Raw genomic sequence first — 14709 nt, 5'->3', positions numbered from 1 at the left:
GGACAGGAACAGGGACATGGACAAGAACATGGACAAGAACATGAACAGGAACAAGGTCAGGGACAGGACGAGGGACATGAACAGGAACATGGACAGGAACATGGACAGGGACAAGAACATGAACAGGAACAGGGACAAGAACAGGAACATGGACAGGAACAGGGACAAGAACATGAACAGGAACATGGACAGGAACAGGAACATGGACAGGAACAGGGACATGGACATGTATAGGAACAGGGACATGGACAGGAACAGGGACATGTATAGGAACAGGAACAGGGACATGGACAGGAACAGGAACATGGACAGGAACATGGACAGGAATAGGAACATGGACAGGAACAGGGACAAGAACAGGAACATGAACAGGAACATGGACAGGGACATGGACAGGAACAGGGACATGGACAGGGACAGGAACAGGGACAAGAACATGAACAGGAACAGGGACATGAACATGGACAGGAACAGGGACAAGAACAGGAACAGGGACATGAACAGGGACAAGAATAGGAACAGGAACAGGGACAGGGACAAGAACAGGAACAGGGACAGGGACAGGAACAGGGACAAGAACATGAACAGGAACAGGGACAGGAACAGGGACAAGAACAGGAACATGGACAGGGACAGGAACAGGGACAAGAACAGGAACATGGACAGGGACAAGAACAGGAACATGGACAGGGACAGGAACAGGGACAAGAACAGGAACATGGACAGGGACAAGAACAGGAACATGGACAGGGACATGAACAGGAACAGGGACATGAACAGGAACATGGACAGGAACATGGACAGGGACATGAACAGGAACATGGACAGGGACAAGAACAGGAACATGGACAGGGACATGAACAGGAACAGGAACATGGACAGGAACATGGACAGGGACATGAACAGGAACATGGACAGGGACAAGAACAGGAACATGGACAGGAACAGGGACAGGGACAAGAACAGGAACAGGGACAGGGACAAGAACAGGAACATGGACAGAAACATGGACAGGGACAAGAACATGAACAGGAACATGGACAGGAACAGGGACAAGAACAGGAACAGGGACAAGAACAGGAACAGGAACATGGACAGGAACAGGGACATGAACAGGAACATGGACAGGAACCGGGACATGGACAGGAACAGGGACATGAGGAGGAACATGGACAGGAACCGGGACATGGACAGGAACATGGAACAGGAACAGGGACAGGAACAGGAACAGGGACAAGAACATGAAACAGGGAATATGGTGTAGTACACTAGTTATATAGGGAATATGGTGTAGTACACTAGTTATATAGGAATATGATGTAGTACACTAGCTATATAGGGAATATGATGTAGAACACTAGTTATATAGGGAATATGATGTAGTACACTAGTTATATAGGAATATGATGTAGTACACTAGTTATATAGGGAATATGATGTAGTGCACTAGCTATATAGGGAATATGATGTAGAACACTAGCTATATAGGAATATTATGTAGTACACTAGTTATATAGGGAATATGATGTAGTACACTAGTTATATAGGGAATATGATGTAGAACACTAGCTATATAGGAATATTATGTAGTACACTAGCTATATAGGGAATATGATGTAGAACACTAGTTATATATGGAATATGATGTAGAACACTAGTTATATAGGGAATATGATGTAGTACACTAGCTATATAGGGAATATGATGTAGTACACTAGTTATATAGGGAATATGATGTAGTACACTAGTTATATAGGGAATATGATGTAGAACACTAGTTATATAGGGAATATGATGTAGAACACTAGTTATATAGGGAATATGATGTAGTACACTAGCTATATAGGGAATATGATGTAGTGCACTAGCTATATAGGAATATTATGTAGAACACTAGCTATATAGGAATATTATGTAGTACACTAGCTATATAGGGAATATGATGTAGAACACTAGTTATATAGGGAATATGATGTAGTACACTAGCTATATAGGGAATATGATGTAGTGCACTAGCTATATAGGAATATTATGTAGAACACTAGTTATATAGGGAATATGATGTAGTACACTAGCTATATAGGGAATATGATGTAGTGCACTAGCTATATAGGGAATATGATGTAGAACACTAGTTATATAGGGAATATGATGTAGTACACTAGCTATATAGGAATATGATGTAGTACACTAGTTATATAGGGAATATGATGTAGTGCACTAGCTATATAGGGAATATGATGTAGAACACTAGCTTTATAGGAATATTATGTAGTACACTAGTTATATAGGAATATGCTGTAGTACACTAGCTATATAGGGAATATGATGTAGTACACTAGTTATATAGGAATATGCTGTAGTACACTAGCTATATAGGGAATATGATGTAGTACACTAGCTATATAGGGAATATGATGTAGTACACTAGTTATATAGGAATATGCTGTAGTACACTAGCTATATAGGAAATATGATGTAGAACACTAGCTATATAGGGAATATGATGTAGAACACTAGTTATATAGGGAATATGATGTAGTACACTAGCTATATAGGAATATGATGTAGTACACTAGTTATATAGGGAATATGATGTAGTGCACTAGCTATATAGGGAATATGATGTAGAACACTAGCTATATAGGAATATTATGTAGTACACTAGTTATATAGGGAATATTATGTAGTACACTAGTTATATAGGGAATATGATGTAGTACACTAGCTATATAGGGAATATGATGTAGTACACTAGCTATATAGGGAATATGATGTAGTACACTAGTTATATAGGAATATGATGTAGTACACTAGCTATATAGGGAATATTATGTAGTACACTAGTTATATAGGGAATATGATGTAGTACACTAGCTATATAGGAGTATGATGTACTACACTAGTTATATAGGGAATATTATGTAGTACACTAGTTATATAGGGAATATGATGTAGTACACTAGTTATATAGGGAATATGGTGTAGTACACTAGTTATATAGGGAATATGATGTAGTACACTAGCTATATAGGGAATATGATGTAGTACACTAGTTATATAGGGAATATGATGTAGTACACTAGTTATATAGGGAATATGATGTAGTACACTAGTTATATAGGGAATATGATGTAGTGCACTAGCTATATAGGGAATATGATGTAGTACACTAGTTATATAGGGAATATGATGTAGTACACTAGTTATATAGGGAATATGATGTAGTACACTAGCTATATAGGAATATGATGTAGTACACTAGCTATATAGGAAATATGGTGTAGTATACTAGCTATATAGGGAATATGATGTAGTACACTAGTTATATAGGGAATATGATGTAGTACACTAGCTATATAGGGAATATGATGTAGAACACTAGTTATATAGGGAATATGATGTAGAACACTAGCTATATAGGGAATATGATGTAGTACACTAGTTATATAGGGAATATGATGTAGTACACTAGTTATGTAGGGAATATGATGTAGTACACTAGTTATATAGGGAATATGATGTAGTACACTAGTTATATAGGGAATATGATGTAGTACACTAGTTATATAGGGAATATGATGTAGTACACTAGCTATATAGGAATATGATGTAGTACACTAGCTATATAGGAAATATGGTGTAGTATACTAGCTATATAGGGAATATGATGTAGTACACTAGTTATATAGGGAATATGATGTAGTACACTAGCTATATATGGAATATGGTGTAGTACACTAGCTATATAGGGAATATGGTGTAGTACACTAGCTATATAGGGAATATTATGTAGTACACTAGCTATATAGGAAATATGGTGTAGTATACTAGCTATATAGGGAATATGATGTAGTACACTAGTTATATATGGAATATGGTGTAGTACACTAGCTATATAGGGAATATGATGTAGTACACTAGCTATATAGGGAATATGATGTAGTACACTAGTTATATAGGAATATTATGTAGAACACTAGTTATATAGGAATATGATGTAGTACACTAGCTATATAGGGAATATGATGTAGTACACTAGTTATATAGGGAATATGATGTAGTACACTAGTTATATAGGAATATGATGTAGTACACTAGTTATATAGGGAATATGATGTAGTACACTAGTTATATAGGAATATTATGTAGAACACTAGTTATATAGGAATATGATGTAGTACACTAGTTATATAGGGAATATGATGTAGTACACTAGCTATATAGGGAATATGATGTAGTACACTAGTTATATAGGGAATATGATGTAGTACACTAGTTATATAGGGAATATGGTGTAGTACACTAGTTATATAGGAATATGATGTAGTACACTAGCTTTATAGGGAATATGATGTAGTACACTAGTTATATAGGGAATATGGTGTAGTACACTAGTTATATAGGAATATGATGTAGTACACTAGCTATATAGGGAATATGCTGTAGTACACTAGCTATATAGGAATATGATGTAGTACACTAGTTATATAGGAATATGATGTAGTACACTAGTTATATAGGAATATGATGTAGTACACTAGCTATATAGGGAATATGATGTAGTACACTAGTTATATATGGAATATGATGTAGTACACTAGTTATATAGGAATATGATGTAGTACACTAGCTATATAGGAATATGATGTAGAACACTAGTTATATAGGAATATGATGTAGTACACTAGCTATATAGGAATATTATGTAGTACACTAGCTATATAGGGAATATGATGTAGAACACTAGTTATATAGGGAATATGATGTAGTACACTAGTTATATAGGGAATATGATGTAGTACACTAGCTATATAGGGAATATGATGTAGAACACTAGTTATATAGGAATATGATGTAGTACACTAGTTATATAGGAATATGATGTAGTACACTAGTTATATAGGGAATATGATGTAGTACACTAGTTATATAGGAATATGATGTAGTACACTAATTATATAGGGAATATGATGTAGTACACTAGTTATATAGGAATATGATGTAGTACACTAGTTATATAGGAATATGATGTAGTACACTAGTTATATAGGGAATATGATGTAGTACACTAGTTATATAGGAATATGGTGTAGTACACTAGTTATATAGGGAATATGATGTAGTACACTAGTTATATAGGAATATGATGTAGTACACTAGTTATATAGGGAATATGATGTAGTACACTAGTTATATAGGAATATGATGTAGTACACTAGTTATATAGGAATATGATGTAGTACACTAGTTATATAGGGAATATGATGTAGTACACTAGCTATATAGGAATATGATGTAGAACACTAGTTATATAGGAATATGATGTAGTACACTAGTTATATAGGAATATGATGTAGTACACTAGTTATATAGGGAATATGATGTAGAACACTAGTTATATAGGAATATGATGTAGTACACTAGTTATATAGGGAATATGATGTAGTACACTAGTTATATAGGAATATGATGTAGTACACTAGTTATATATGGAATATGATGTAGTACACTAGCTATATAGGGAATATGATGTAGTACACTAGTTATATAGGAATATGATGTAGTACACTAGTTATATATGGAATATGATGTAGTACACTAGTTATATATGGAATATGATGTAGTACACTAGTTATATAGGAATATGATGTAGTACACTAGTTATATAGGAATATGATGTAGTACACTAGTTATATAGGGAATATGATGTAGTACACTAGCTATATAGGAATATGATGTAGAACACTAGTTATATAGGAATATGATGTAGTACACTAGCTATATAGGAATATTATGTAGTACACTAGTTATATAGGGAATATGATGTAGTACACTAGTTATATAGGAATATGATGTAGTACACTAGTTATATATGGAATATGATGTAGAACACTAGTTATATAGGGAATATGATGTAGAACACTAGTTATATAGGGAATATGGTGTAGTACACTAGCTATATAGGGAATATGATGTAGTACACTAGTTATATATGGAATATTATGCCATTTTAAATCGCATGTTATTTGTCACATATTCGTGGTTAGCAGATGTTATTGCGGGTGTAGCGAAATGCTTGTGTTTCTAGCTCCCAACAATGCAGTAATATCTAACAAGTAATATCTTAACAATTTCACAACAATACACACATTTAAAGTAAAGGAATGGAATTAAGAATATATAAATATTTGGACGAGCAGTAGGATATTTGATCCTACATATATTGTACACTGGAAATTAGCTATTTTCTTAATTTCTGTTTCAAATAATTTTCCCCAATTATGAACAATATTCCTACATTCTCCAATATGAGTCTGCTGTTCCTGTACCAGTCTAGGTTGTCTCTAACCAACCAATAGCACTGTTAATACCCATGTCACATGGAAACAAGCATTTTACTATAAATATTTAGTGACCATATGTTGTCATCCTCATAGCTTTATTTGACTGCGTTAATGTAGGTTGTGTTCATACAGCCTGTAAGTGTCTGTCACCCATAATGCCCTGCCTCGTGGATCAGGAACACAAACAGCAGAGTTTGCTCGAGGCAGGAAATAAGTGATGTCTGTAATCGCCTGTCTGTAATGGCTGGCTGCCACAACCTGGGTCAGTGATTTATGGATTTCAATATGTGCGAGCTAAATATGATTGAACAATCTCTGGGTCAATTTGTGCATCAATGTTGGTTTTCTTTCCTCTGCCTGGGGGGCGGGGGAGGGGGGGGGGGTGGTTCTGGAAATTCATGGTGAAATACAAACCTTCTCAGAGCCCTGTTTGTGTGGTGGTCCAGGGTTGGACGGTAGCTAACGTGACCTTTTTAAAGTAACCCCTGTTGAACTCAGAAACATCATTGTGTTACCTCTCATGTAGCCTATTGTTTTTCCCCATTGAATTGACTTGAACATGTGATTATATATATATTTTTTAATGATTTTAAAGTAAATGGCAAACTTGGAACTATTTTATTCCTCTGTTAGTTTGAGGTGTGTGTGGTCACACTCGTTCCTTTTAATTTGGTCCTGGTGGATTGCCATAGCACTGTCAAGAACAAAGCAACTATCCATCACCAATCACAGATCACAGATCCCAGCTCACCAATCCCAGCTCACAGCACCCCGAGCAGAGCAGGAGGTGGTGCTGCTCTGCTCTCTCATTTGTCTTTGCTTGTTAGACATATCAAAGTGGTGAATGTGTGCTTTATTTTCTCCCTGAAGGGTGATGCCTGCTGGCTAAATAAACCTCGTATTGAGGGGAGATTCAGTGGGATTCTTCATGTGTGGATGCAGACATTGTTTGATGGCTTGGAAAGGGAACAAAGGGGTATCAACATTGTGTGGATGATCCCTCATTCACTCCATCTCTTTCTCCCTTCCTCTTCCCTTGCTTTGTCCTCTCTCTCCCCCCTCCCTCCCTCCCTCCCTCCATCCCTTCCTCCCTCCCTCCCTCCTTCTCTCTCTCCCTCTATCCCTTCCTCCCTCCTTCACTTCTCTCGCTCCCTCCATCCCTTCCTCCCTCCTTCCTTCACTTCTCTCTCCCTCCATCCCTTCCTCCCTTTCTCCCTCCATCCCTTCTTCCATCCCTTCCTCCCTTTCTCCCTCCATCCCTTCCTCCTTCCCTCCTCTCTCTCTCCCTCCATCCCGTTCTCCCTCCTCTGTCTTACAGCTGGAGGCAGAAGCAGTGCCAGAGGTATCAGAGAAATATGAGATTGCCTCAGTCCCGACCTTCCTCTTCTTTAAGGTGAGTCTTATTGCCTCAGTCCCTAACTTCCTCTTCTTTAAGGTGAGTCTTATTACCTCAGTCCCGACCTTCCTCTTCTTTAAGGTGAGTCTTATTGCCTCAGTCCCGACCTTCCTCTTCTTTAAGGTGAGTCTTATTGCCTCAGTCCCGACCTTCCTCTTCTTTAAGGTGAGTCTTATTGCCTCAGTCCCGACCTTCCTCTTCTTTAAGGTGAGTCTTATTACCTCAGTCCTGACCTTCCTCTTCTTTAAGGTGAGTCTTATTGCCTCAGTCCCGACCTTCCTCTTCTTTAAGGTGAGTCTTATTGCCTCAGTCCCGACCTTCCTCTTCTTTAAGGTGAGTCTTATTACCTCAGTCCCTACCTTCCTCTTCTTTAAGGTGAGTCTTATTGCGTCAGTCCCGACCTTCCTCTTCTTTAAGGTGAGTCTTATTACCTCAGTCCTGACCTTCCTCTTCTTTAAGGTGAGTCTTATTGCCTCAGTCCCGACCTTCCTCTTCTTTAAGGTGAGTCTTATTGCCTCAGTCCCGACCTTCCTCTTCTTTAAGGTGAGTCTTATTACCTCAGTCCTGACCTTCCTCTTCTTTAAGGTGAGTCTTATTGCCTCAGTCCCGACCTTCCTCTTCTTTAAGGTGAGTCTTATTGCCTCAGTCCCGACCTTCCTCTTCTTTAAGGTGAGTCTTATTACCTCAGTCCCTACCTTCCTCTTCTTTAAGGTGAGTCTTATTGCGTCAGTCCCGACCTTCCTCTTCTTTAAGGTGAGTCTTATTACCTCAGTCCCGACCTTCCTCTTCTTTAAGGTGAGTCTTATTGCCTCAGTCCCGACCTTCCTCTTCTTTAAGGTGAGTCTTATTGCCTCAGTCCCGACCTTCCTCTTCTTTAAGGTGAGTCTTATTACCTCAGTCCTGACCTTCCTCTTCTTTAAGGTGAGTCTTATTGCCTCAGTCCCGACCTTCCTCTTCTTTAAGGTGAGTCTTATTACCTCAGTCCCTACCTTCCTCTTCTTTAAGGTGAGTCTTATTGCGTCAGTCCCGACCTTCCTCTTCTTTAAGGTGAGTCTTATTACCTCAGTCCTGACCTTCCTCTTCTTTAAGGTGAGTCTTATTGCCTCAGTCCCGACCTTCCTCTTCTTTAAGGTGAGTCTTATTGCCTCAGTCCCGACCTTCCTCTTCTTTAAGGTGAGTCTTATTACCTCAGTCCTGACCTTCCTCTTCTTTAAGGTGAGTCTTATTGCCTCAGTCCCGACCTTCCTCTTCTTTAAGGTGAGTCTTATTGCCTCAGTCCCGACCTTCCTCTTCTTTAAGGTGAGTCTTATTACCTCAGTCCCTACCTTCCTCTTCTTTAAGGTGAGTCTTATTGCGTCAGTCCCGACCTTCCTCTTCTTTAAGGTGAGTCTTATTACCTCAGTCCTGACCTTCCTCTTCTTTAAGGTGAGTCTTATTGCCTCAGTCCCTACCTTCCTCTTCTTTAAGGTGAGTCTTATTACCTCAGTCCCTACCTTCCTCTTCTTTAAGGTGAGTCTTATTGCCTCAGTCCCTACCTTCCTCTTCTTTAAGGTGAGTCTTATTACCTCAGTCCCTACCTTCCTCTTCTTTAAGGTGAGTCTTATTGCCTCAGTCCCGGCCTTCTTCTTCTTTAAGGTGAGTCTTATTACCTCAGTCCTGACCTTCCTCTTCTTTAAGCTGAGTCTTATTACCTCAGTCCCGACCTTCCTCTTCTTTAAGGTGAGTCTTATTGCCTCAGTCCTGACCTTCCTCTTCTTTAAGGTGAGTCTTATTGCCTCAGTCCCGACCTTCCTCTTCTTTAAGGTGAGTCTTATTACCTCAGTCCCTACCTTCCTCTTCTTTAAGGTGAGTCTTATTGCCTCAGTCCCGGCCTTCTTCTTCTTTAAGGTGAGTCTTATTACCTCAGTCCTGACCTTCCTCTTCTTTAAGCTGAGTCTTATTACCTCAGTCCCGACCTTCCTCTTCTTTAAGGTGAGTCTTATTGCCTCAGTCCTGACCTTCCTCTTCTTTAAGGTGAGTCTTATTACCTCAGTCCCGACCTTCCTCTTCTTTAAGGTGAGTCTTATTGCCTCAGTCCCTACCTTCCTCTTCTTTAAGGTGAGTCTTATTACCTCAGTCCTGACCTTCCTCTTCTTTAAGGTGAGTCTTATTGCCTCAGTCCCTACCTTCCTCTTCTTTAAGGTGAGTCTTATTACCTCAGTCCTGACCTTCCTCTTCTTTAAGGTGAGTCTTATTGCCTCAGTCCCTACCTTCCTCTTCTTTAAGGTGAGTCTTATTACCTCAGTCCTGACCTTCCTCTTCTTTAAGGTGAGTCTTATTGCCTCAGTCCCTACCTTCCTCTTCTTTAAGGTGAGTCTTATTACCTCAGTCCTGACCTTCCTCTTCTTTAAGGTGAGTCTTATTGCCTCAGTCCCTACCTTCCTCTTCTTTAAGGTGAGTCTTATTACCTCAGTCCCTACCTTCCTCTTCTTTAAGGTGAGTCTTATTGCCTCAGTCCTGACCTTCCTCTTCTTTAAGGTGAGTCTTATTGCCTCAGTCCTGACCTTCCTCTTCTTTAAGGTGAGTCTTATTGCCTCAGTCCCGGCCTTCCTCTTCTTTAAGGTGAGTCTTATTACCTCAGTCCTGACCTTCCTCTTCTTTAAGCTGAGTCTTATTACCTCAGTCCCGACCTTCCTCTTCTTTAAGCTGAGTCTTATTACCTCAGTCCTGACCTTCCTCTTCTTTAAGGTGAGTCTTATTGCCTCAGTCCCGACCTTCCTCTTCTTTAAGGTGAGTCTTATTGCCTCAGTCCTGACCTTCCTCTTCTTTAAGGTGAGTCGTATTGCCTCAGTCCTGACCTTCCTCTTCTTTAAGGTGAGTCTTATTACCTCAGTCCCGACCTTCCCCTTCTTTAAGGTGAGTCTTATTGCCTCAGTCCCTACCTTCCTCTTCTTTAAGGTGAGTCTTATTGCCTCAGTCCCGACCTTCCTCTTCTTTAAGGTGAGTCTTATTGCCTCAGTCCCGACCTTCCTCTTCTTTAAGGTGAGTCTTATTACCTCAGTCCCTACCTTCCTCTTCTTTAAGGTGAGTCTTATTGCCTCAGTCCCGACCTTCCTCTTCTTTAAGGTGAGTCTTATTACCTCAGTCCCTACCTTCCTCTTCTTTAAGGTGAGTCTTATTGCCTCAGTCCCGACCTTCCTCTTCTTTAAGGTGAGTCTTATTACCTCAGTCCTGACCTTCCTCTTCTTTAAGGTGAGTCTTATTACCTCAGTCCCGACCTTCCTCTTCTTTAAGGTGAGTCTTATTGCCTCAGTCCCGACCTTCCTCTTCTTTAAGGTGAGTCTTATTACCTCAGTCCTGACCTTCCTCTTCTTTAAGGTGAGTCTTATTACCTCAGTCCCGACCTTCCTCTTCTTTAAGGTGAGTCTTATTACCTCAGTCCCTACCTTCCTCTTCTTTAAGGTGAGTCTTATTGCCTCAGTCCCGACCTTCCTCTTCTTTAAGGTGAGTCTTATTGCCTCAGTCCCGACCTTCCTCTTCTTTAAGGTGAGTCTTATTGCCTCAGTCCCTACCTTCCTCTTCTTTAAGGTGAGTCTTATTGCCTCAGTCCTGACCTTCCTCTTCTTTAAGGTGAGTCAAGTAGTGTAAAAAAACTAATTTACACTACTTGGCCAAAAGTGTTATTGGATTCGGCTATTTCAGCCACACACACGTGTATAAAATCGAGCATACAGCCATGCAATCTCCATAGACAAACACTGGCAGTAGAATGGCCTGTACTGAAGAGCTGTGACTTTCAACGTGGCACTGTCATAGGATGCCACCTTTCCCACAAATCAGTTGGTCAAATTTCTGCCCTGCTAGAGCTTCCCCGGTTAACTGTAAGTGCTGTTATTGAGAAATGGAAATGTCTAGGAGCAACAGCGGCTCAGCCGCGAAGTGGTAGGCCACACAAGCTCACGGAACGGGACTGTTGAGTGAAGTAGCACTTAGAAATCGTCTGTCCTCGGTTGGAACACTCACTACCGGGTTCCAAACTGCCTCTGGAAGCAACGTCAGCACAATAACTGTTTGTCAGGAGCTTCATGAAATGGGTTTCCGTGGTCGAGCAGCCGCACACAAGCCTAAGATCACCGTGCGAAATGCCATGGGTCAGCTGGAGTGGTGTAAAGCTCACCGCCATTGGGTTCTGGAGCAGTGGAAACGCGTTTTTCTAGAGTTATGAATCACGCTTCACTATCTGGCAGTCCGATGGACGAACCTGGGTTTGGCGAATGCCAGGAGGACGCTACCTGTCCCAATGCATAGTGCCAACTGTTTGGTGGAGGAGGAATCATGGTCTGGGGATGTTTTTCATAGTTTGGGCTCCTTAGTTCCAGTGAAGGGAAATCTTAATGCTACAGCATACAATGACATTCTGTGCTTCCAACTTTGTGGCAACAGTTTGGAGAAGGCTCTTTCCTGTTTCAGCATGACAATGCCCCCGTGCACAAAGCGAGGTCCATACAGAAATGGTTTGTCGAGATCGGTGTGGAAGTACTTGACTGGCCTGCACAGAGCCCTGACTTCAACCCCATCAAACACCTTTGAGATGAATTGGAACACCGACTGCGAGCCAGGACTAATGGCCCAACATCAGTGCCCGACCTCACTAATGCTCTTGTGGTTGAATGGAAGCCCCGCAGTAATGATCCAATATCTAGTGGAAAGCTTTCCCAGAAGAGTGGAGGCTGTTATAGCAGCAAAGGGGGGGACCAACTCCATATTATGGCCATGATTTTGGAATGAGATGTTCGACGAGCAGGTGTCCACATACCTTTGGGCATGTATTTTGTGAGTGTGTGTGTATAAACTCAGCAAAAAAAGCAACGTCCCTTTTTCAGGACCCTGTCTTTCAAAGATAATTCGTGAAAAATCCAAATAACTTCACAGATCTTCATTGTGAAGGGTTTAAACACTGTTTCCCATGCTTGTTCAATGAACCATAAACAATTAATGAACATGCACCTGTGGAACGGTCGTTAAGACACTAACAGCTTACAGAAGGTAGGCAATTAAGGTCACAGTTATGAAAACTTAAGACACTAAAGAGGCCTTTCTACCGACTCTGAAAAACACCAAAAGAAAGATGCCCAGGGTCTCTGCTCATCTGCGTGAACGTGACTTAGGCATGCTGCAAGGAGGCATGAGGACTGCAGATGTGGCCAGGGCAATACATTGCGATGTCCGTACTGTGAGACGCTGAAGACAGAGCTACAGGGATACACGACGGACAGCTGATCGTCCTCGCAGTGGCAGACCACGTGTAAGAACACCTGCACAGAATCGGTACATCCGAACATCACACCTGCGGGACAGAATGGTAACAACAACTGCCCGAGTTACACCAGGAACGCACAATCCCTCCATCAGTGCTCAGACTGTCCACAATAGGCTGAGAGAGGATGGACTGAGGGCTTGTAGGCCTGTTGTAAGGCAGGTCCTCACCAGACATCACCGGCAACAACGTCGCCTACGGGCACAAACCCACTGTCGCTGGACCAGACAGGACTGGCAAAAAGTGCTCTTCACTGACGAGTCGTGGTTTTGTCTCACCAGGGGTGATGGTCGGATTCGCGTTTATCATCGAAGGAATGAGCATTACACCGAGGCCTGTTCTCTGGAGCGGGATTGTTTTGGAGGTGGAGGGTCCGTCATGGTCTGGGGCGGTGTGTCACAGCGTCATCGGACTGAGCTTGTTGTCATTGCAGGCAATCTCAACGCTGTGCGTTACAGGGAAGACATCCTCCTCCCTCATGTGGTACCCTTCCTGAAGGCTCATCCTGACATGACCCTCCAGCATGTCAATGCCACCAGCCATACTGCTCGTTCTGTGCGTGGTTTCCTGCAAGACAGGAATGTCAGTGTTCTGCCATGGCCAGTGAAAAGCCCGGATCTCAATCCCATTGAGCGCGTCTTGGACCTGTTGGATCGGAGGGTGAGGGGCCAGGGCCATTCCCCCCAGAAATGTCCAGGATCTTGCCGGTGCCTTGGTAGAAGAGTGGGGTAACATCTCACAGCAAGAACTGGCAGATCTGGTTCAGTCCATGAGGAGGAGATGCACTGCAGTACTTAATGCAGCTGGTGGCCACCAGATACTGACTGTTTCTTTTGATTTTGACCCCCCCTTTGTTCAGGGACACATTATTCCATTTCTGTTCGTCACATGTCTGTGGAACTTGTTCAGTTTATGTCTCAGTTGTTGAATCGTGTTATGTTCATACAAATATTTACGCATGTTAAGTTTGCTGAAAATAAACGCAATTGACAGTGAGAGGACGTTTAGTTTATATATATATATATATATATATATATATATATATATATATATATATATATATATATATATATATATATATATATACAGTACCAGTCAAAAGTTTGGACACACCTATTCATTCCAGGGTTTTTCTTTATTTTTACTATTTTCTACATTGTAGAATAATAGTGAAGACATCAAAAAGATGAAATAACACATATGGAATCATGTAGTAACCAAAAAAGTGATAAACAATCAAAATATATTTAATATTTGAGATTATTCATAGTAGCCACCCTTTGCCTTGATGACAGCTTTGCGCACTCTTGGCATTCTCTCAACCAGATTCACGTGGAATGTTTTTCCAACAGTCTTGAAGGAGTTCCCACGTATCCTGATCACTTGCTTTACTGAAGTTGCGAGACATTGCAAGCCAAGAAATTGTGATCTACAGCATTCCGTAGCGAGCTACAACTTTGGATTGCTGATAGAGTCAGAACCGAGCACTAGGCCTGTCTGTCCTCTCTCTCCGTCCCTCACTAGCTCGCTATGAAAGATGCAAGTGTTTGTGTTCTCGGAATTACGACAACTAATCAGTCTCCTCCATTCCAAAAATGCTGAGTATTAGGATTCGATTCCTGGCGGAATTGAATCTTGACACTCCGAAATGGGAGTCGACGTGCAAGGAG

The 14709-nt window shown here is 41.1% G+C and overlaps 1 protein-coding gene across 3 annotated transcripts in view; it reads left to right on the top strand.

The window, feature by feature from the left end:
• Positions 1 to 14709, top strand: part of LOC139571612 (glutaredoxin 3-like) — an 84294-nt gene that overhangs the window by 38958 nt on the left and 30627 nt on the right. For 2 of the 3 annotated variants that reach the window (XM_071394640.1, XM_071394641.1), the window contains exon 3: positions 7666 to 7740. In XM_071394640.1, coding sequence (XP_071250741.1) covers positions 7666 to 7740 — 75 coding nt within the window. Of the gene's footprint in view, positions 1 to 7665; positions 7741 to 11207; positions 11269 to 14709 lie in introns of those variants that run through there. The other variant, XM_071394642.1, reaches the window with a different exon arrangement.

Source organism: Salvelinus alpinus, chromosome 3, assembly GCF_045679555.1.
Source record: "Salvelinus alpinus chromosome 3, SLU_Salpinus.1, whole genome shotgun sequence".
Lineage (NCBI taxonomy): Eukaryota > Metazoa > Chordata > Actinopteri > Salmoniformes > Salmonidae > Salvelinus > Salvelinus alpinus.
Note: the sequence above shows the minus strand (reverse complement) of the source record. Positions and strands in the feature narration are given on the sequence as shown.